The sequence below is a fragment of the Pteronotus mesoamericanus genome, unplaced genomic scaffold (genome assembly GCF_021234165.1).
Source record: "Pteronotus mesoamericanus isolate MK-2021 breed Mesoamerican mustached bat unplaced genomic scaffold, CSHL_Meso_final scaffold_167, whole genome shotgun sequence".
NCBI classification, from domain to species: Eukaryota; Metazoa; Chordata; class Mammalia; order Chiroptera; family Mormoopidae; genus Pteronotus; species Pteronotus mesoamericanus.
Window position 1 is genome coordinate 65,111 of NW_026555308.1, and position 23,060 is coordinate 88,170.

General features: G+C 54.3%; 1 protein-coding gene across 1 annotated transcript in view; it reads right to left on the reverse strand.

Annotated features, from left to right (window-relative positions):
- Window positions 1-288: 288 nt before the first annotated feature.
- Window positions 289-23,060, reverse strand: part of LMF1 (lipase maturation factor 1) — an 88,212-nt gene continuing 65,440 nt past the window's right edge. The window contains exons 5-10 of the mRNA XM_054589125.1: window positions 18,068-18,235; window positions 3,487-3,670; window positions 2,947-3,100; window positions 2,427-2,610; window positions 1,059-1,171; window positions 289-495 (exon numbers count right to left, since the gene is read on the reverse strand). Coding sequence (XP_054445100.1) covers window positions 321-495; window positions 1,059-1,171; window positions 2,427-2,610; window positions 2,947-3,100; window positions 3,487-3,670; window positions 18,068-18,235 — 978 coding nt within the window. The 3' untranslated portion in view covers window positions 289-320. The remainder of the gene's footprint in view (window positions 496-1,058; window positions 1,172-2,426; window positions 2,611-2,946; window positions 3,101-3,486; window positions 3,671-18,067; window positions 18,236-23,060) is intronic.

The following is a 23,060-nucleotide window of genomic DNA, read 5'->3' on the forward strand; positions in this document are numbered from 1 at the left end:
CAGGGCATTCGGAGGAACTGAGGCTGTGTAATGGGTACTGGCGGTCCCAGGTCAACCAGAGCTCTCTTGGGACACTGTGGTCCCATCTGAGGGAGCCTAGTGACAAGGGAGATGAGTAGGGGGGTGGTGGGCAGGGGCTTCCTGAGTTGCCTGGGACCAGCTGTGAGGGATGAGAGGAACCGATGGCCATCCAGGCCCCCAGCAGGCCCCCGACGCCACCCGCCTCCCGGTTTGCTTTCCTGGACGTCAGAGTGCAGGCGGTGGCGCTGGGTGCCAATGTCTTCCCACTTTATTTCTCAGAGCACTGGGCCTGGACCCCTCTATTCCAGTTCTGGGTACGGCCACCCCCTTGATCTAAAGTAGTCCTTCAGGTCCCGGAGGCTGAGCGGAGGGAAGTAGGGGCCGATCCTCTTCCGGATCCACCACTTGCCATCCGCAGCGTGCAGGCCCCCGGGGCGGCTGAACTTGTACCGGTAGTGCTCTCCCCTGACCCACCTGCAGGAAGGGTGGGCGTCAGCCAGCAGCCCCTGCCTGCAGCAGCAGCCTCTGCCTGCTGAGGCTCGGCTCCTCAGGGGGCCCCAGGCTCAGGGTCCCAGGTTTGCACTCCAGGAGGGGCTGGGTGTCTGTCCAGACGCTTCTTGGTGGGGAGGGCGGAGAGAGGCTGCTCAGGGAGGCCAGAGGGGCCCATGAGGAGCCCCCTCACAACCAGGCCCCAGGCCTGACGCGGGGGCAGGCAGGGCTCCAGAAAAGGAGACCCCGGGGTGTCTGGCCTCAAGGAAGGCTGAGTGCTCAGCGGCAGGCTCCCGGACCCAGCAGGACTGAAGGACGGGACTTGCTGTAGGGGGCCCAACCCCCTCCCCAGAAGCCCGCATCCTTTTAGCACGTGAGCGGTGCTGGTGAAAGGGGGTCACCTGAGGGCCTGTGGACCTTTGCTCCCCAGCACGTATCCAGGAGATGGGGGTCTGGCCCCCAGAGCACATTCTGCATTTGAGGGAGTAGCCCTCAGAGGCAGCTGAGGCTCTAGTTGGTGGGGGTCCCATGTGGGAAAAGAATCTTACCTGGGGGGGGCCCTGTCTGCAAAGGGGTTAAGGGCCAGCAGGGACAGAGCCTCGGCGTCGTTGGCCAGGAGCTTGCCCGCCAGGTGGATGACCCACTCGTGTTGCTCGTAGGTCTGGAGGCAAGAGGAGGGGTGTTGGGCGCCGTCCCTGGGCTGGCGCTGGGCTCCCTGTCGTGGGCAGGAACTCTGGCGGTGTGACCCCCAAGGGCCCTCAGGAGATGGTGTGCTCTCCACTGGCTCCCTCCAGAGGGCCCTGCCGCCTCACTCCCTCCATCAGTCTGCTGTCCTGCGGGCGTCAGACCGAAGTGTGGCCAGTGGGCTGCCCCGGGCGCCCCGCCCCGCTGCTTTGGTGCAGGTTCCCCCCAGAGGGGCTGCCAGCTTCCATTCTCATCGGTCAGCCGGGTGTCCATGAATTGTTCATTCATGTGCCAAGTCCCCTGCCTCACTGTTCTGTCCTCGGGTAACTTGGGTGCAGCAGGCACAGGGCCCAGCCATGCCAGCTCACCTCTTGGCTTTGTCATGTGGCAGCCCTGGGCTCTCAGGCAAGTGATGGAGCCTCCCTGAGGCTGTCACAGTGGGCGAGATGGGTCAGCGGGAGATGCGCGGCGCCTCCAGGCTCTCTGGCCCAAGCTACCGCTCTGTAAATTTCGGCTGCCCTGGCAGCGGCCGTGCCTGTCTTGTCATTTCTGGCAGAGGGCCTTTGAGAAGCTGACTGTGGTGCCTGGTCCTCGTGCAAGGGTACCCGAGGGAGGCCCCTGGGGACCTGTGCCTGAGGGGCGCCACTGCCGTCCAGGGGCAGAGCCCGTGTGTGCAGTGGGGCACAAGGCAGGACCCGGAGGAAAGCCTGGCCCTGGAGCCGCTGCCATAACCAGATGCTTGCCTGGGTCTAGGCTGCTCAAGGGGCAAGACCTGGCCCTGGGTGGGTGGGAACCTGAGACAGTGTTGTCATATGCTACTGCCTGGCCCCGGATCTCAGGTGGCACGTCCTGGCTTGTTCCTCAGTAGCTGAGTGGTGTACTGACTTCTGCCTTGAGGGCTGGGACCAGGAGCTGCCTCGCAGCTGACGTCCCACTAGCCCGACCCGCCCTCAGGGGCCCAGGTGTGTTGTGTCAGGCCAGTCACAGCGGGGGCTGAGTGAGCGCCCGTGGCCGAGTGCCGCGGAGGCTGTAATGCTGTTTCCAGTGGGGCCTGATCTCACCCCCACCTGCCTCTCCCACCAGCCCTGTAGCAGGTGTTTCCAGGACCCCAGGTGTCCCTCTGGAGGATGCTACAGCCTTGGGGATGCTGGAGTGACTGGAGCCTGAGTCCACCTTGAGCACCTGGATGTGCAAGGCTGAGGGGATGGAAGGCAGGGGGAGAAGGCCCTTACCTGAAAGGCCGCGAACCACATGAGCCAGTCAAGGCGGTAGTGGTAGGGGGAGATGAGGCATGGCCGTCTCCTCAGGTCGCCTGGCTTGCACTTGAACTCATAGTCCTCCCACACGGTGTCTGGTGCGCTGGCGTTGGGGCTGGCTGTGCCCTGCAAGATGACCTCTGTTCGCTCCCTGGTGATGCTGTCGCGGAGACCGAGTCAGCATGGGCTGGCCTCTGGGCAATGCAGGCAGGGCAGCTGCGCCTCTCCACCCCCTCCCCGCCCCCTCCCCGCCCTGGTCAGACCAGGATGAGGCTGGAGCTGTGGTTGTGGGTGGAGCAGGAGCAGGAGCAGGAGCAGGTGGGGGCCAGCCCCGGGGGTAGGACCCACCCTGAACCAAGGTTGCCCACTTGGCTGGTCAGGGCTGGGTCTCCCTGACCAGGGGTCTCCCATGGGTCTGCCACATGGTAAACAAGGAGAGATCACATCCAGGTTGCAGAGTCAGCCAAGGTGGGAACCCCTGGGGACTGTATAGTACCTTCCAAAGGCTCCATATGTGTTGACAATTCTGAGGGGGTTGAAGGAGCTGTTCATGACTTGCTTGGGGCTCAGCAAGTTGAGGACCACGGGGATGCTGAGCCAGGCGATCAGGATGCCCAGTGCCAGGTTGGCCGCCTGTCGCGCCAGGCAGCCTGGGCCCGGAGAGAGGGAGGCAGCTGGTAAGCTTCCGCCCCCCCAGGCCCAGACCTCAACCGCAGGGAAGAGCCAAGCCCATCCCCTACCCCTCAGCTGGCCCCCAGGCCCTGGTCTTGGTCTGGCCCCTCCGGGTTCACAGAGGCTGAGGGCAGTGCACTGGCCCCCCTGCCTGGGATTCCTGGAAGGGGCCTCTGCATATCACCTCCGTTTCCCCCAGCTAAGGACATCTTCTGAGGCTGACGTGGAAACCGAGTCATGACAACTGCCCTCATGGATTGGGCCTGGTTGCCACTAAATAAGAATTGGCCAGCACCTCTAGGGACCAACTACCCTGGGTCCGGGGATAAAGGCCTTGTGTTCATGTCCCCAGGGGTCCACCCACCGTACGTCAGCATAGGCCGGGCCTCCCGGGTTTCCTGCTTCTGCATCTTTAGGACTTGGTCCTTGAGGCTGCCAGGCCCAGAGGGAAATAAGAACCCGATGGTGGCGTCATCGAAGCAGGCGACACTGGGAACAATGGTCAGCCAGTTCAGGAAGCTCAGGTTCCCGCTAACAATGAGGACCACCTGAGGGACAGAGAAGTTTCTCAACCCTGGGCTGAGCAGAGACCAAGCAGAGCTGCCCCTGCCAAACTCAGGGCTTGGGGTGCTCGTGTGGGCGGCAGCCTGGCCGTCCCCTCCAGCTGCCTGTGCTCTACCCACTCCACCGCCGCCCAGCAACTCAGCAGTGACTCAGATTCCACACTCAGACGCGCTGGGCTGAGGGTTTCCAGTTTCTCCCCAGAAGCACACGTGGGTGCCTATACCCTCTCCTGAGGGATCAGGGCGGCAGGAGGCCATGGTCCAGGCCCTGCTCCCCACCCCTGGGCGCACACCTGTCCTTTCTAGATGTCTGCTCCAAGGACGTGCCCTGAATGACCTTGAAGGCAGATTCTTCCCAGAGTCGCCAGCGAGGCCTCACCTGCTGACACCTCGATTCCAGCCTCTGGGGCTCTGCTTGAGACCATAGCCAAGACCATCGAGATTTCCGACCCACAGAACTGTGAGGTAACAAATGTGTATTGTTTGATGCTGTGGTGTGTGTTTGTGGCAGTTGTTATGGTGATTATTAATCAATACAGGCCCAGGTAGGACCCTGCAGCATGTGCCCTCCCCTAGGAGGGGGCTCTCACACCAGAAGCGGGAGGTGGGCGGGGTTCCGCTGCTCCCCGTCAAGGTCAGGGAAGACGGCGGGACACCTGCCTGTCCGTGCCCTGTCCTCCACACCCTCGTGGCCATGTATGAGGCTGCCCCCTAGGCCTGAGCATCCACTAGGATGGGCGTGGCAGGTTTCTGGCAACCTGTGCGTACAGTGCTCCCCTTGGGTGCCGCTTAGATGGAGCCCATCTTCTTGTGCTTTTACAGTGGCCACGAGAACAGGGCCAGTCCAGGGCTGTCTGCTGGGCAGCTGTCTGGAAGGCTGGTCACCGCCCTTCCTCAGAGGCCTTGAGCTGCCCCAGCTGCTGCTGGTGCAGGGTCCGGGGTGTGGCTGGGTGTCACAAGGTCCAGGAAGCCCAAATGTGTCTGGTGAGAAACTGGCATGTCCCCAGAAATCCCACTGAAAATGGTGGCCCGGGCAGTGAACCTTGCCTGGACCCACCAGGTTCATCTCTGTGGCAATGGTGCTGGCCTGGTGACCCACGGAGGCCTTCCAATCAGAATCGCCCTCAAAGGGACCGAGACTCTTGGCCTTTAGAACTGAGGTCATGAATGGGCGAGGCACCGACAGCGCGGGGATCTCCCGCCCACGCAGCCTGTCTCAGGGGACTGCAGCCTGGAGTTCCTTCTGGCAGGGCACGTTTTATAAATTGTCTTAGAGACTTGAGAATAACACCTGTGGCCTGATTATGCCCTGTTGTTGGGTGGCGGGAAACAGGGAGTGAATGGTCCTCACTTGAAGGGAGGGGAGGCTTCTGGGTTCACGGCCTATCCAGGTGCCCCAGACGGAGGCCACTCCTCCCCAAGCCTCCAGGGACCCACAGGCCCTGCCGACATAGAGCTTCCTCGGTGAGGAAGACCCCAAATGACCACAGCGGCTGACAGGCTGGGAGGTGGGGAGGCTTAGGCCCCGCCAGCCTGCGTGTCAGGGTGTGGCTGGGGGCACGACCTCGTATCTCCGGGAAGGCCGGACTGCAAGGGCGGCGGCCCCTGTAAGAGCGGGCCTGACGGTGGTGATGGGAGGTCTTGGCCCATGAGGGGTGCCCCTGGCCAGGCGGGTGCCCCTGGAATGTGAGCTCACTAGGGACCAACGGGCGTCCTGGAAGTGCAAGGTGTCAGGACAGACAGCGTTGGCTGAAGGCCGAGGAGGAGTGACGTGGCCACAGTGAACATTTTCACCATGGAGACAGGACGCTGCTGACACTGCAGGAACAGGAGACAGAGGGATCAATGTGACATGGATATGGATGTCTTCATTCTTACTTTTTAAGTCAATTTTATTGATATGAATGAAAAATGCACCCATTTTTAGCATATATAGTTCAATGGCTTTTGACATGTTTACTTCTGTGTAAATCACGACAAAATCCAGAACTTCCACTCCAGAAAGTTTCCTGGGGTCTGTTTCTGTCAACCCCCTATTCCCTACCCTGACATCTCTGAACTGACTTCTGTCATGGCCTGTTATTCTGCCTGTTCCAGAACTCGGTTCCCCGGCTCCGCTCCCGGCTCTGAGACCTGCACTCCCGGGCTGCGGGACATCCCACACGCCACAGAGGGACACGTGCGGGTGCCCACCTGTCTTCTGGTGAGCATCGGGTGCACCCAGGTCTTAAATACCTTTAACTACCATGAGTCAAGTTTCCATGAATATTTATGCAGAGATGTCAACTAGTTTTGGCTCAGCCTGGACGCCCTTAGCCCTCCGTCCGGGACTGTGAGCAGAAGCTTGCTGATTTTACCTGGTGTTCCCTATCAGCAGCGACCTTTGAGGGGTCTCTTCCTGTGTTTGCTGAACTTCACGTGTTCTCTGAGAAATACTTGTTCAAGTTTCTTCCCATTATAAAAAACCAAACAACTGGCCAATTCCTTGGGTTGTAAGAGTTCTTTGTCCGATATGTGTATGTTGTGATTATTTTCTGCCAGCTGGTGGCCTGCCTTTTCATTTTTGTCACGTTATCTTTGGAAAAGGTGAAGTTTTAGTTTTTTGTGAAGTCCAAGTTATCAATTTTTTTAAATCTAAGAAATCTTTGCCTACCCCAAGGTCATAAAGATCTTCTTCTAAAAGGTTTATAGGTGGAGCTCTGACCCATTTGAGTTAGTTTCCCATGTGTAGTGTGAGGTGAGGTTCAGAGTTCTCTCGTCGTGGAGACTCAGTATGGAGTCGATCAGGCCGGCTCCCTTGCAGGCCCAGGAACCAGCCCAGGAGGAGAGAAAGGTATGAGGGCAAATGGGGCCAGGCCAACAGGAGTCCCAAGTTCTGGGAAGAGCAGAAAGGTGGCCACAGCTTCCAGGAGTAGTGGAGGAGCTGGAGCAACTGGGAAGGATCAGGAGTCTGGGATGACTGGGCTCTTGAGGGCATGGGGCGGGTCCACAGTGGCCACAGTTCAAGTGTTTGCAGGGAAATGAGCTGCCTCAAGCCTGGGCCTCTGAAAAGAGGAAACACGAGCCTGGAGCCGGAGGAGGAGCTGTGTAGGCCAGAGACCCACACAAAAAACGAGGGATAGACAGGAGTGGAGCCGGAAAGCCAGAGCATGGGCATCTGCCACGTGAGCAGAACGGGCAGACAGACACTCTTCAGAAGGGACTTTGAGAAAAAGATGAAACAAGAGCAAATAAACAGAACCCACAATGAAAATGGTAAAATCACCACAGAAACGAGGAATGAAAAGGAAATTTCATGAAGTTCAACATAAACACATCTGCACACCTAACCCAGTGGACACATTTCTGAAAGACTCAAGACTGTAACAAGCCAACAGTCACGAGACAGGCAGAGCCATCATTTCCCCATCCAGGTGGCTTGACAGGTGTGTCTACGAAGCCCCGAGAGCAGACAGCCCCGTCTGGTGCTGCTACTGCGGAAACATGTGAAGAGGGAGCGGCCCAGGAAGGAGGGGGATGACAGATGCGGGGGTGAGGGCCGCCCCACCTTCACCAAGGCTGTGTCCTCTTTGGATGGTGGGCAGGGGTAGGTCATCTCTCCGCGTGGCCCAGCCCCAGTCACCTCGGCTCTTCTCCAAGGCTGAGCAAAACTTGGCTGGTGCCCCAGACCCTTAATTGCTGAATTTGAATTAAAGCTGGTCTTGATCCCAGCAGTCAGCAGTCGGGAGGGACACGAGGTCACAGACGCCGGCCTAATGAGGGTCTGCGGGAGGAGCTGGCCTCTTGATGGGTCATGTCAGTTTTATGGATCACGACGGAGTTTTATGATGTATGACATGAGAGATTGTGGATTCACAGCTCTCACTGGATTAATTTGGAAAACTAGTTTTCTTGGCTATGAGCCTGAAAATAATTATTTCTTATTCTTCTCTGTTTATGATGTTAACAAACCCATGCCAAAAATGGCCCCGCCTGTACCCGCTCTGGGCCGGCAGTCTCTCCTGCCTGCCCCTCTTGGCCTGTCAGGGTCCCCGCGCCTCAGGTTGGCGCTAATGGGGCCGCTATGGGCAGAGGGGCTCCTTCCTGAAGCCTGTGCACCGCCACTGGCTCCTGACATTCTGCACAAGGGGCGCCGGGGCGGTGGGGCTGCTGCAGGGACTGCGGTGCTGACAGGTGGGGCGGTCAGAGCCCTGTCCCCCTGCTCCCTCTTCCACCACGGGGGTGGGGTGGGGCTGGCGACTGAGCCCTTCGGGGTGCCGCGGCGGGATGCCCAGAGCCCTGTGGCCACTCTGGCTGCAGCCTCTTTCACATTCCCTTCGTGGTTGGTCTGGGCCAAACTTGCTGGGATGGGAGCATCCCTCTGACTGCTTCTCCTCCTGTGGGTCTGACCTCTGGTTTTCATCTCCACAGACCTCTGTGCCCGCTCAACTCCTCGGTCTCTCAGCTGTGACAGTGACTTGCAGGGACCATGTCACAGAAACCCAGCCGCTCTGCTGTGCTCCTCCCTCTGGGATTTCGGCTACTCACGTTCTGGCTGCCCAGTGGCTCTGCACCTTCCGGTAAATGCCTCACACTGTATCCGGCGTGGCTCACTGGACAGCCGGGCTGCTGCACCCAGAGTCCCTCTCTCTGTGCCTCCCCCATGCATCTGAGGCCCCAGGAGGCCTGGCACAGGGAGAGGCGTTCAGAGAAACCCGGGCCAAATGCCACTATTTTGAAAGAAGCCTGATCAATAAATAGCATGTATGCATTTACATACTCAGGTAACAGGGAGCACAATCACAATATGAAAAATTGTAACAACTGAAAAGCAGAATGGAGACCGCTGAAATCTTTGTGGTTTAGAAAGCTGACATGAGAAATACTACCCGAATGCGGCGCAGAAATGGGAGATCTGAGGAGAGAAGTAATACAGATTCAGCAAAGTCAATGGCTTCATGATCAACTTCCCAGGAGAAGAATGATGTAAAAAGATGGAACTGAAACTCTTGAAGTGCAAGCAGCCCTGGGCCTCAGGAATAAAGGGCAGATCCCAGGAGCAAGATGCAACCCACGCATGTTCTGGCAGTTTCTTGTTTCTGAGGATGAATTAGGAGTAAAAACAACATAAATATTTAGACCTAAAATGTAAAAACGGAGTGAAAAAGCAAAGAAGGAAAACAAGGGAAGGGTAGTCCAAGAAGTGTAAAGTCTCTTGTCTGAAGATCAGAACACAAGGCGCGGGGCGCAGTGCCGGCCCAGCCCTGGCCCAGCCCTGGGAGGAGGAACCTCATCCTGTTCTAAGTCTGCACGGCTGTGGGTTCTTGGTGAGGGCAGAGGAAGGGTTCTCACACACGACCACCCTCTCGCCTCCTGGGACCAAGTCAGGCTGGGCATGGCGGGGGCAGGGGCAGGGTACACATCGGTGTGGTCACGGGATTTCTTGGCAGCAGCGGGAACGTTTGACAGGACGATCAGGACACAGCCACTGAGTCTGGCTCCCAGCTGAGAACTGACCTGAACAACGTGGCTCAGTGTCTGCCCCGCCGCCCCGTTCCGTCTTTCAAACACCCACTCCTGGGAACAAGGACTGAGAGGAGAGTCCCAGAGACACTCCTGCCCTCAGCACCCTCACCCGCATCTCCATCCTGCCTGCTTCTCTGAAGCCACTTGGAATTATGCTCCCAGGCGGCATTTCCTTCCACTGCGTGGAGCAGAGCTGGTCAGAAAAGGACTCGGGGTGCCCCAGAACTGCACACAGGGGAGTGGCAGCTGTGCACACCACCTCCACCCTCCCTGACCCCCCAGAAGCAGGGCCCAAGTCCATGCCATCCTATTCTGCCTCCTCACTCTGACTTCACATTCCAGGGATGACAGCTTTCAAGGTTAAAACTCCACCAGAGATTTCTGCTTCAGGCCAAGAGGAAGGAAGTAGTACTGGAGCCTCCATTGCCAACACAAACAACTGGATACTGAACAAAACAGATGAAGCAACTGTTGTGTGACACGTGGCTATGGGCCCTGCAGGACTCTTGACTCAAGAAAAGTAGGGAAAGAAACTGATGTGATGGCCTCAGCGCTGTGTGTGTGGAGGCATTTAGTGGACTCACAGGGAGGGAGCCCTAGCAGCGCAGACCTTGAAGCTGGGCAGGTCAAGGGACTGGTGCTCACCACACAGAAGGCAGCTGTGGGATTCCTATGAGTCCCCATGAGTCTCCGCCAACCACTGCGCTCACAGGCACACAGGAGCCTCCAGAAGGCCAGGGAGAGAGCACTACCAGGAGGCCTGGCAGTAACCCCAACTCACACTGGTTTGAAAGACTTTCAAGCCCTGACAAACCGGTGTGCAGGCCCCTCATGGGAAGCCACGGGCTCAGCGGAGATCCCAGGGCCGTCCTGTAGGCAGGCCTGAATGAGCCGCAGAGAAGGCTACTTTAGGTCTACTCAAAGGATGCTAAGACAAGTGCCATGATGACGAAACTGATGTGCAAGTAAATCAACTGCTTGTCAGGAGCGATTTCAGCACCACAACACAGTGGCCAGTATCCCATCGACAGTTAAGGGCAAGTTAGGAGCAGCACGCAAACCACAGCTAGGAAAAAAGGATAGGCTCATAGGAACAGAATCAGAAACAGGAGATGGCCTGGTGCAAGTAGATGAGAATGTTAAAACAGCTACTGTCAATAAATTAAAGGATTTAAAAGAAAACATGCTCATAACTAAGAAAAACAGGAAATGATAGAGGAACCAAGAGGTAATTCAAGATTTTAAAAGGTAACATATGCAGAAAGGTAATAAAATAGAGAATTTACTGGAGAGGCTTTGGGCAAAACTGACACAGAGGAGAAAAGTTAGTGGCTGCGTGAGCACTTTCCCAGCTGAAGCACAGAGCGCAGGAGCCGAGCGGCCCCTCGGGGGCTGGGGGACGACCCGCTCTGGTCTAGGACACGTGTGGCTTATGTCCTAGAAAGGAATATTGGCAGAAACAATAGTTAAGTAATCATGTTAAAAAATCCTCCTAATTTGATGAAAACTATAAATGCACAGATCAAATAAGCCTAAGGAATCATAAGCAAGACAAATGCAAAGAAATTCGCACCACAGCACATCAAGTCAAACTGCCAAAAGTCAGTGACAAAGAGAAAGACAATGAAGCAGCCAGAGGGGAAGAAAGAAAATGAAAACAATACAAATAAATGAAAGCATATACTGTGCTCATGGATAGGAAAAATCAGTATCATTAAAATGTCCATACTACCCAAAGTAACCTATAGATTCAATGCAGTCCCCATCAACACACCAAAGGCAACTTTCACAGAACCAAAACAAATAAACCAAAAACTTATATGGAACCACAAAAGACCCCGAATAGCCACGATAATCTTGAGAAGGAAGAACAAAGTTGCAGGCACCATGTTATCTGGTAGCAAACTATATTATAAGGCTATAGTAATCAAAGCAGCATGGTAATTGCATAAAAACAGACACATAGATCAATGGAACAGAATACAGAGCCAGAAATAAACTCACATTTACATGGATAATAGGACAAAGGATACAAGAATATAAAATGGGGCAAAGATGATCTCTTCAATAAATGTTGGGAAAACCAGACAGATACATATAAAAAATAATAGTAAGACTATACCTCTTTCTTATATACAAAAATGAACTCAAAATGGATTATAAACTTAAATGTAATACCTGAAACCATAAAACTCCTAGAAGGAAACTGAGGCAGTAAACTCTTGACATTACTCTTAGTAATTTTTTTTTGGATGTGTCTCCTTGGGTGAGGGAAACAAAAGAAAATAATAAGCAGGACTACATCAAACTAGAAAGTTTTTGCAAAGCAAAGGAAACCATCAATGAAATTAAAAGACAACCTATAGAATGGGAGAAGATATTGGTCAATGATACATCTGATGAGTGGTTAATATCCAAAATGTACCAAGAACTCACACAACTTAACTCCAAAAAACCAGATAATCCAATAAAAAAATGGGCAGAGGACCCGAATAGACACTTCTCTAATGAGGGCATACCGATGGCCAACAAACATATGAAAAGATGCTCAATGTCGCTAATCGTCAGAGAAATGCAAATTAAGGCCACAGTGAAACAGCACCTCACACCTGTCAGAATGGCTGTCATCAATAAATCAACCAATGACAATGTTGGTGAAGGTTTGGAGAAAAGGAAACCCTCATGCACTGTTGGTGGGGTTGCAAATTGGTGCAGCCACTGTGGAAAACTGTGGAGAGTCCTCAAAAAATTAGAAATGAAGTTGCCTTATGACTCAGTGATTACACTTCTGGGTATTTATACAGAGAAATCTAAAACACTAATTCGGAAAGATATACAAATCTTTATGTTCACTGCAGCATTATTTACAATAGCCAAGATATGAAGCAACCTACATGTCCATCAACAGATGAATGGATAAAGAAGATGTGAGATATACATATATATGTACATATATATTTTGTTTTATTTATATATATATATATAAATAAAATAGAATATCATTTGGTCATAGAAAAGAATGAAATCTTACAATTTGCAACAACATGGATGGACCTAGAGGATATCATGCTAAGTGATGTAAGTCAGAAAGAGAAAGACACTGTATGGTTTCACTACACATGGAATGTAAAAACAAAACAAAACAAATGAAAAAATGAAAGAGAAAAACAGACTCATAGATACAGGTTGCCAGATGGGAAGGATAATTGGGGGACTGGGTGAAAAAGATGAAGGGATTAAGAAGTACAAATTGGTAGTTACAAATAGTCAACAGGATATAAAGTACCGCATAGGGAATACAGTCAGTCATATTGTAATAACTATGTATGGAGCCAGGTGGGTACTAGACTTATTGGGGAAGCACTTCATAAATTATAAAAATGTCTAACCACTATGCTGTATACCTGAAACTAATATGAAATAATACTGAATGTCAACTCTAATAGAAAAAAACAAAACAAAACACAGGACTATCATGTCCTTCTTCCCTTTTAATTTTCCAAATCAGTTATTTTCCATTTAAAACAAGAAAAAGTGTCATCGGGGGATGCCTGGTGCCTCTGGGAGTCTGCTGGCCACTCCAGACATGTGAGGGCCACACCCCAGTGGCACGAACAATGGGCCCTGAGATGTCGCCAGGGCAGAGGCTCCAGGGGGCTTTCCCCGCTTTGATTTGGGACTCTGTCATCTTGCCAGCTGTAACCCGAGCCTTCCTGGGGGACGGATGGCTCAAGCTATCCCTGGTGATCCACAGTTCCACCCACCCATGGTGAATGGGGATTTGCGGGTGGTCAATACTTGGCAGACCTGGGCAGGCCCTTTGAGCTACAGGCTCCTTGAGAAAGGGGTCCAGCTGCTCAGTGTAGGCAGGAATGGGACCCACATGGGATCTTCTCGAACCTTTGAAAAGAAAATTGGAAAAAACAACCAGCCACCCCATGGCCCCGTCCCTGCAGCCCAGGTACTTCCAAGCCTAGCCCTGCCTGATATGTGGCAGACATAAGCCTGGGCCACACGGGCAGGCCACAGCATAGGCAGGAGACAGTCAAGCCTTCTCCCTGAGGCGCCGGGTGGCATTGCTGTCCGTTTGGCACCATTATCTTGATGGACAGTAGCTTTGAATCAATGCCTGGTGACAGCAGTCCTGGTTCCTGAAGAGGTCGCGTGAGCCCAGCTTCGGCCCCCGCCTGGCGGAGTGCCACTCGGGCTGCAGACACGGGTGCTGGTGCCACGTGGGGCCAGCCCCGGGGAAGGTCACTTCTCTCTACAGCTGCAGGAGCATCAGTCCCACCTGATGCCTGATCCACAGGGCCATGATCCGGAATGTTCTGGCACCAACGGGATTCTCAAAGCCTGACAGTTTTATCTGGGTGAGAACTCAGGAGTGCATTTTGAAAGGCATGGTCACATGGCTCTAAGTGACCTCTGAGCAATGCCTGGCCCTCCTGGGGTTCCTGCCTTAGTGGGTCTGGGTGGGGCAGCCCTGGCACAAGTATATTTCCAAAGGGCCCCTTGGGTGATTCTTATGTGAGCCCAGCTGGGTGGCCCTGACCTAGAGCACTAGGGTTCAACAGGGCACAGTTTGGGGGATGAAATCCTGTTTCTAATAAAACAGCAGAAACCATGGGGATGTCACTTGGCTGTGCTCAGAGCCCTTGTCAGGAACACACTGGCTGTGTGTCCCCAAGGGGCCCACTCCCCTTTATCTGCCCCATCCATCTGGACGGCCATGTTTTTAATAAAAATAGGGTGTGGCGTCACATGCATGGCCCCTGTGTGCTGAGGGGTCTGTGATCTTTCTTGGCATCGCTGCAGCATCTCCTCTGAGGGAAGTGAATCGATCACACCGTGCATCTGTGTTTACACCGGCCGGTGGAGCCGTAATTACACCCTCAGTGCATGACGCAGCCTGCAGGAGACCCGAATGGGGCAGTGGCCCAAGACCTGTGCTGGGGCAGCTGCAGCTGGACAATGTGCACGAAGATGAGCGTTGAGCGCTGGACTCTCGAGCCCAGGAGACGCTGCAGCAGATGTTCTGGGATGATGCAACAGGACTGTGAAGAGGGAGGGATGGACTTCTGGAACTCACTGTTGGGCTCTCAGCTTGCGCGGCCTTGTAGAGGACACATGCTTACTCGCAGGAGACTTTCTGCAGCCAGGAGTCCAGGGGCAGGTATCCCAGAACTCAGCGCTGGCGGAGGCAGCAGCTCTCCATCCCCACAGCCAAGGGGATGGAGCCACTGTAACATGTCCCCAGGACTCTGGCCAAAGTCACAGAGATTAGAAAGAGCAGGATGTGGGGGGAGGTAAAGGAGAATCTGGTCTGGGACCCAAGATGAGTGCACTGACCAGGAGCCCGCTGCCTGGTGAATGCCCATCACGTGCTAGGATGGGATGTCTGCCCAGTTCAATGGTGGAAGCAGCGACGGACCCTTTTGGGGTCTCTCCCTCAGGCTTGGTATTAGAGCAGAGGTCTGACGCTGGGGTGGCGCAGCTCTCCACGGAGACAATGGCCTTGCAGAGTCCTCCGGAGCAGCTGTATAAACTCAGCGTGGGAGGAGGTAAGGTGCTCACATCCTCAATCCTTTCCCAAGAGGATGAAGGGAAACAAATAGAACTTTGGAGCTCAGTCCCTATCATGGCACCTCGCAATCCCATGGGGCACACCTCCCATGAGCCACCCCCCAAAATGACTGACACGCCCAGCCCGGTGCCGCAGCCTGAGAGAGAGCCGGATACCTGCCATGAGTCTGTGCCCTGTGGTCCCCCAAAACCTGAGACCTCACACTGCCTGCCAGGGGTCTGGACACGCCACAGCTGGGCCAGCTGGCCATTTGTCCTCTCTGCCTAGACAGCTGAGGCCTGACTCCTGAAGGGGCAACAGACCAGGCCTTGGAGAAGAGCCACAGCTCTGGGGTTCTCCTGCTCTATCCTGGCATGGTGTGAGGCTGGAGAGGACAACGCTGGGGACATGCCCGGACCAGGGGCTCCCAGGGCCTTCTGGGGACGGAAAGCAAATACATGGGCTGGTCTTCTGGAATAATGTTCACAGCTGCAGGCTGGCAGTAAGGCGCTTTGAGGTCCAGCCCTGGCCCTCCCCTGCCCAGTGTTTCTGCGCCGCCGCCACCCACCACTGTCCACCCAGGCAGCAGATCCCGGCACTGGGTCTAGGCCTAGCTGTTTGGCCTGAGGCTGTTGGGAGCTATGCCTGAGCCCTGAGGCTACCTCCACTTTTCCCTGCCTGGGCGCTGGGTGCCCTGGCTGGGATGGAATTCAGACCCGCTGCCAGGCCAAGTCCAGAGAGCTGGTCCTTGTCCTGATGCACCATGAGACTGGAGCCAAATGCACTGTGAACAATCAAGGGCATTTCGAGGCCACTGGTTCAATGGTCAATGTAAGGATCTTTCCAGATCTGATTTTCCACATGCACCAGTAGCCAAACTTTCTTCAATTATTTTTTTAGGTAGTATGAAAACTTGCTTTTTATTAGTGCTTTTCAAAGCCAGCTTCAGATTACCCGAACAGAAAGCCAGTCCGTGTAGCCCGATGGATGCTTGGAGGGTCCTCAAAGGCCTTGTTGAGTGTTGTCCTGAGAGGAACCCACTGGTTCACTACAGCAAAAGCAGTGACTAATGAACGCCCTGCAGCCCCAGAGTGGGTCTCGGTCACCTTGGTGGCCATGAAGTCAGAGCAGACCTCATTCCTCCTGAGGCTGGGCCCTCTGAGCTGCCTCAGCAACCAGACCTGTGTTCTCCATCGGAAAGCGGGGCAGGGGCCACTGGCTGGGCATCCTCAGACAACAAGGGAAGGTCCAGCAGAAGGTGGTGCCCATGCTGGTGGACGCTCAAGCTTCTACTTGGAGCTTCCTCCCACTGGCTTGAGACCACAGGGCCATGTGCCCTGATGGGGTGTGGAGCGGGCACAGTACAGAATGCCCGGCGGCAGAAGGCCTCCGCTGGCCAGGGTCTATATCCAGCCAACTCTGCATAGCTTATGGATAAACTGTGGTACATCCAGACAATGGAATATCATTCAGCAATGAAAAGAAAAGAGCTCTCAAGCCACAAAAAGACAAGAGGAACCTCAAACGCATATTACTACATAAACAAGCCAGCCTGAAAGGCTACATTCTGGACGATTCTAACTATATAATGCTCTGGAAAAACAAAACTATGGACACGGTAAATAGATCAGTGGTTGCCAGGGGTTGGGGAGCAGGAGAAGAATGAATCTAGAGAGAATAGAGGATTTTCAGGGCAATGACATTGCTCTCTGTATGATGCTAAATGGTGGATATATGACATTCTGCATCTTTCCAAACCCGCAGAAAGTACATCCAGAGTGAACAGCAGCCTAAACTATGAGCTTCAGTTACTAATAAAGTATCAATCCTGGCTCTTCAGTTGTAACAAGTATATCATAAGATGTTTATGATGAGAAAACTGTGTATGAGGGGAGAAGGGGAGAAGGGAATCCTCTATACTCTCTGCTCAGTTTTTTGTAAATAAAACTGTTCTAAAAATAGTCTATTAATTAAAAAAAAATAGAGCTAAAATACTGGGGCAGTGAAAGCAGGTGAGTAGGTAGGGGCAGAGACGGTGAAAGCATCCTAAGGCTTTAGGGCCATCACAGTGGCAAAGACGCAGATTAAATTTAGACTTTCAGTTAACTAAGCATGTACTCACTTGAAAGAAATACAGTGTATAACTTACTAAGTAGGAGAGGAAAATAATGGAATGAGAAAAACCTCAAAAGAAAGCTAAAAGGGACAAAAAGAAGACAATAAATAGGTAGAAATAAAGATACCAGTTGCGATGTGTGGACCTGCCGTGCAGAGGAGAACGAGCATCAGCCTCGGTTTGGGAAGAACCCTGCTCTGTGCCGTTATAAGCACTGCACTGGGCACAAGGACGCAGGCAAGAAAGAGAAGGTCACAAATGCAGACTTTGCAGATATGAGAATATTATGACTATTTTTTGGCTACTAAATTTGAAAACAGACAAAATGGACAAATTCCCAGGAAAATGTTAGCCACTTAAGCTGCCTTTAGAAAAAAATGAAAACGTTGCACGTCTGACAGCCACCAAAGGCATTAGTCAGCGGTCGCAGACACCCCGAGAGGCCGGGGGCTTGCGCAGGAACACTGTCCCTGCCCTCATGAACTCATTCAGAGAAGGGGGCCAGCCCTCAAGGAGCCCAGTGAGGGCGGCAGTAAAACCTGAGCAGAACCAGGTAAGGCCAGTGCAAGATGGAAAATTGCAGACAAATCTCATTCACCAACAACCACGCAGAATCCAAAACAAAGTATTAGCGAGTCATACCCAGTAACATATTAATACACACAGCATGACCAAGTTGAGTTTATCTTAGGAAGGGAAAATTGGTTCAACATTAGCAGTATTACTGCAGTTCACCACATTGACAGCTTAAAGAGGGGAAAAGAGACCCTGTCACGACAGGTGGGATGTTAAATTTCAACATCCACTCATGACTAAAAATACCCAAAACAAAAATCACAAAACAAAACTTCCTAGTAAACTAGAAATAGAAGAGAACTTGATAAAGGCAGCCACCAAAACGAACCACCCAGACAACCCACAGTGGCATCTCACCGGGCCAGGGAGTGTCTCCTCTGGAAGCAGGGGAGGCCCCAGCCCTGCCGCTTGCTGCGTCCACGGCCCCACACGGCGCACAGCCCCAGCACCGAAGAAAACGAGCACAGCCAGCGAAGCCACCAGGGCACCGCCATTACAGCATGTAAGTTACTCTCAATAAAGATAAACAATAAGCGGGGCACAGAAAATTTAAATCCAAACAGTGTTTTTCTCAGTAACGGACAAACGATGCTCATATTCACTGGGGCCTGCAGTGACTCACCTGGAACAGGATCTGTAAGGCGCCTTGAAGGACACACATCCGCCGCCCGAGGAAGATGAAGAAGGGCACCACGAGCTCCAGGAAATGGTTGCTAAGTGTCTCGAAGCGATGGACCCACCACGGGGAGTGGTGCAGGAAGTAGGCCATGGGGTTGGGCACCGGCTGCGTCTGCGGGACAGGAGGAGACCTGTGAGCTGTGTCCGAAGCCCCGCCTCATAGGGGGCCCTAGCCGGCCTGTACTGCCTGCGTGCTGCGCTGGCCAGCTCAGGATGGTGAGGGGACTTCTGGGGGAAGGTAGACCTGGGACTGCCCTGGTTGGAAAGGCGTGGGGGAGACCGGTGCCATGGCCCTTCCTCCAGCAGCTCACGTGCTATGAATCGCTAGGACAGGGATGATGGGAGCATGCGTTTAGGTCATTTAGGGGTGCACACCAGAGCACCCTCCCCTGCCTGGTTTCCTGTAATTCTGACACAGACCCATTCAGGGGCCCCAAAAGTCCTGGTCACATGGGAGCTCAGACGCTGGGGAAGAGCTTGTGGTCAGAGCCCAGAGCAGCTCTGGGCCCTGGAGAGCCCCATGCGGAGGACAGGGTGCCGTGGTCGTGGGCGGGGGGGGGGGGGGCGGCGTGGAACTGTAGGAGCCTATCTCAGGCGCAGGTTTACATGCGAGTGATGTCTGCTTGCAGGACAATGAAGGCTGGGGGAACAAGGTCCCGGCCCTGAGTGTGTGTTCTTGGGAACACACGTGTTCAAAGTGGGCGGATGCAATGCATCCCAGGGGGCCCGAGTGTTGACTCAGCCGTGGCGCTGGCCACCCCGGGGCCCACCCGACAGACCCTGCACCTTTGACCACAAGGCCCTGTGCTTCCCTGGTGCCCCATCCTGAGGCTGAGGCTGGGAGCAGACCACGCAGAAGGCCACATGGCCACCGACTCAGACGGGCCAACTGTGCCGACGCGGTGTGGGGCTGGGTACATTCTTACCCATAAGGCTCTGAACATGCCTTGAACTGGGCTTCACTGCCCCATCAGGGAGGCCCCAGTGTGACATTCAGCCAGCGGTGAAGGGCATGGGTCTCATGGTGCACAGGGTCCCCTCCATGTTGACAGGACACCAGCCACTGGAGGCTCCAGACCCAGGTGGACCTGCCACACCACCTCTAATGTGAACTGGCTCCCTTTCCTGTGTGTGGAGGGTACGGTGATTCCTGAAGGGTGTGGCAGTCTGTTGTGCGGAGCTCCCCGCCCCTCCCCAAGGCCTGGCCCTCCAGCCTCCTCGTGCTTCCGAGCACACACAGATGCCCTTCTCCCTCCCGGGGACTTACGTTCTCCACGTACACACGTGCCGACACCAAGGCGGCTGCGTGGCCAACAACAGCCACTTTCAGGGCAAGGCTGGGCCAAGAGACAAATGGGTAATCGCTGCTGTGCTAGCATGGCTCCAATAACATTAAATAGACTTGACCTTGTCACACATGGTTTAGATCCCAGAGGAAGAAAGTGCCTCTTGCAGCAGCCACTGGAGTGCTGACCCTAGCCCCTTGTGACCTGCTCCCCAGTCACTCAGTGTCTCCCCCACCTGCTCCTTTGCCACATGGACCCCGGACCCCAGCACTGGGCATGGTTGCAATCTGGCTCTCCACCTCTGCTCTGGCCACGCTTCCTCTCAGGTTTGCTGTGGACACAGGGAAGTGCCTGGTCTATTGTGTGATGGGCACAGAGGAGTGACTACTGAATACGAGACACTGGTCAAAGCGCAACAACCTGGGTGCCCTGAAGAGTATGGGCCCTCTCGCCTGACACCCAGGGCGGCAGGGATGAACGAGCAGCAGTGGTAAGAAGCCATGGAAGTGGCACGGCTCCCGGCTGCCTGGCCGCCCCGCAGCACAAGAGTCGGGAGGCAGCTGTGGAAGGCGATTTCCTGCTAACTTTTCATTTCATTTGGACATGATTTCTGACAGAGAAAAGTTACACGAATAGTAAAGAAGATCCCTGAACTCCCCAAATGTTTCCATGTTACCACCCCCTTCCTCCTTCTCTTACCATACGTGTCTTCTCTACCATTTGAGTCAGCTGAAACATGACACCCAGCACCCTAAGGACTTCAGTGTGAATTTCTCAAAAGATGGGTGTTCTCTCATGTGCATGGCAGCAATCACAACTCGGGACCAAGGCCAGTTGGCTGAATTATGCCTTTTAAACAAAAGGAAATCCCAGGTTACACATTGCCTTCACCTCGCATGTCTCTCTGGTCCCGAGCGGTAGGGCACTGGCATTTTGGAGCACACGCTCATTTGCAGGACACACCTCAGTCTGGGTGTGTCTGATGTTCTTCATGGTAGGCTGGGCACCCACTTCTGGCAGGAAGACCCCAGGGGTGACAGATGCCCTTTCTTGGGGTCCAGGGTGTCAATGTGTCCTAGCACAGGTGGTTTCCACCTGGGTTTTTTGGTTAAGAGATGTCGGCCAGGGTCCTCCCCTGCAAAGCTGCTCTTCTCTCCTTTGCAGTTTCAGGCTATGAAAATAACCTGTTACATCCAAACGTCCTGTTTTCAGCACCTTCTGATGATTCTTGCGAGAGTCAATTGTTCCAATGGCATTTGAACAGCAAGTTCTGGGTCCGTTATTCCTTCCCTATGGTGTTCCACTGTAGGGAGAGGCTGTTGTGCCACTCCGTGAATTTACTGGTGCCAGTGTGGACATGTGGGTTATAATCATGAATCATGTGTTTTGACAGCACATACCACTTGCTGAACATTTCCCTAATTTCCGGCACTACACATGCTCCAGGGTCACCGTAACACCTGCTTGCCTAGCCCTGGGCACAGCAGTTCTCCCAGTAGCTGGGTCCTTCTGACTGAGGCCGAACTCAGCCCGGCCTGGGCATCGTTGTCTCTGGGCTGCTCAGCAGGCAGAGCTGGGAACCGGACGTGTCACTACGTCTTACCTGGCTCTGCATACCCGTACCAATCTAGCCCATCAATCTCTGCATTTAACTGTATTCTGAGTGCGTTTCTGCAGCTTTGGGGAACACACAGCAGGCCTCTCCCAGTCTGCCCCAGGGGCTCCCAGAAACTAATACTTATTTCCACTTGTGAATGTGGAGGGAGGGTAAGATGGAGAAGCAGGCCCTTCTCTGGAACGGGGTACACGGCTGCGGGGGTGGGGAGAAACAGGAGTGGTGGGCAAGCAGACCTGTCAGGGGCGTTTCTGCTCATGTGCCTGGGCTTTGTGACCACAGATTCGCCACGTGCCAGGTAACACCCGAGGAGAGTGAAACCCCCTTGGTCCTCAAGTTGCAGAGATTCTGGTGGTTAACAGCAGTTTCACTCAACAACAGAAAAAGGCATCAAAATCAGTTTCAAATGTTTCAGTTTAAAAAAAAAAACAAAACTAGCAGAGTTGCCCTGGCCAGTGTGGCTCAGTTGGTTGGAGCATCGTCCCGTAACTGAATGGTTGCGGGTTCGATTCCCGGTCGGGGCACATACCTAGGTTGTGAGTTTGGTCCCTGGTCTGGACACGTATGATTCCTGGTCCGAGCATGTGGGATCCCTGGTCGGGGTGCGTGTGGGAGGCAACCAATCGATGCTGCTCTCTTGCATCAATGTTTCTCTCTCCCTTCCTCTTTCTCTACAAAGCAATGAAAAAATGTCCTTGGGTGAGGATAAAAAAATTTATAAATAAAATAAAAACAGCAGAGCTCTGATTCAGTATGTGTGTATACAAGTGTGTATACATGTGTGTGAGTGTGCAAGCCCATCCTCAAGGTGCCTGTGGCCCCTGCAAAGGAATGTGCACCAGGTGCCCAGCACCTGGGCTGGAGCCGTGCTGACGGGGCCAGGCAACTGCAAGGTGTGCGTGCTTGCGCGGCAGGCTGGGGGCAGGCCTCCCCGCAGGAGCCCATCCGGAGAGGAGACCCTCTCCTGATACATAGGCTTGCTTCCTGCTGGGAACACCAGGGAGAATGCTCAAACAGGCAAACAGGCCAGGACAACCCCTCCTTGTTTCCCTCAAGTCAGGATGAGCCCCCCAGTTACATGTGAGGGCCCAGTTTCAGAAAGCGGCCTGACCACAGACCAACTCTCAGTGGCACATGCAGGTAAGGGCAGCAGGACGCTCGGCCCTGCTTTGGGCAGGAGGACAGCGGACCCTGCGCACGTCTTCACTGGGTCCTGCTTTTACCAACAGTCTCAGGCAGTTGATAAAAACAAGTTTTAAAAGACGGCCGTGTCCTGTCCACGGTGAGGGGAGGCCGAAACGGGAGCCCCTTGCCCACTCTGGCTGTCCTGGGGGCTCCTGTCATCGGCACAGACTCTCCTGTCCACAGCCACTAGGCATACTGAGATGGGGGAGGCCTAGGGCCGTCTGCACCCCCAACCCCACCCCATAAGCAAAGGAAGGCGCTGTTAAAGCAGGCGGGATGGCATGGCGATGCATTCACGGCTGTGTTAGCGTCATCGCCGGCTCCGGGCTGAGCTGGCCCTGATCAACTTATCTGGGCGGAGTGGATACCCCGAGTCCCACCCATGGGGATGTCGCCAGCCCAGATTTGGGTCCGAGGACCTTCTTTTCTGAATACCCAGACCTCTTGTTGGAAAGGACCCCATCTTCCTAGGCTAGAGAGACGAAACTTTATAAATCCAGTTTAGGACTGGCCTGAGAGTAGGCATTCCCCACCCGAGGGCAGGGAGCTTTGCTGGCTTGGAGATAGGGCCATACGACAAGGATGTGGGGGCCTGGGGCTCAGTGGCCCCAGCTTCCAGCTGGCAGGGAAACACAGGCTTTGCACAGAGACGTCCCTGCCAGTCCTGCTGGCCTCCTCAGTCCTGGAGACGCCCAGGGGACAGCCATGGGCAGGCTGGGGCCTGGGTGCCATCCAACTCAGTGCTGGACCCAGAGGGGGTGGGCGGATGTGCATGGGGCCTGAGGTTTTTGCTCGGCCCAGCCGCCCAACCTGGCACCCAGGTATGGCTGACATTCAGGTGAGCTGGAAGG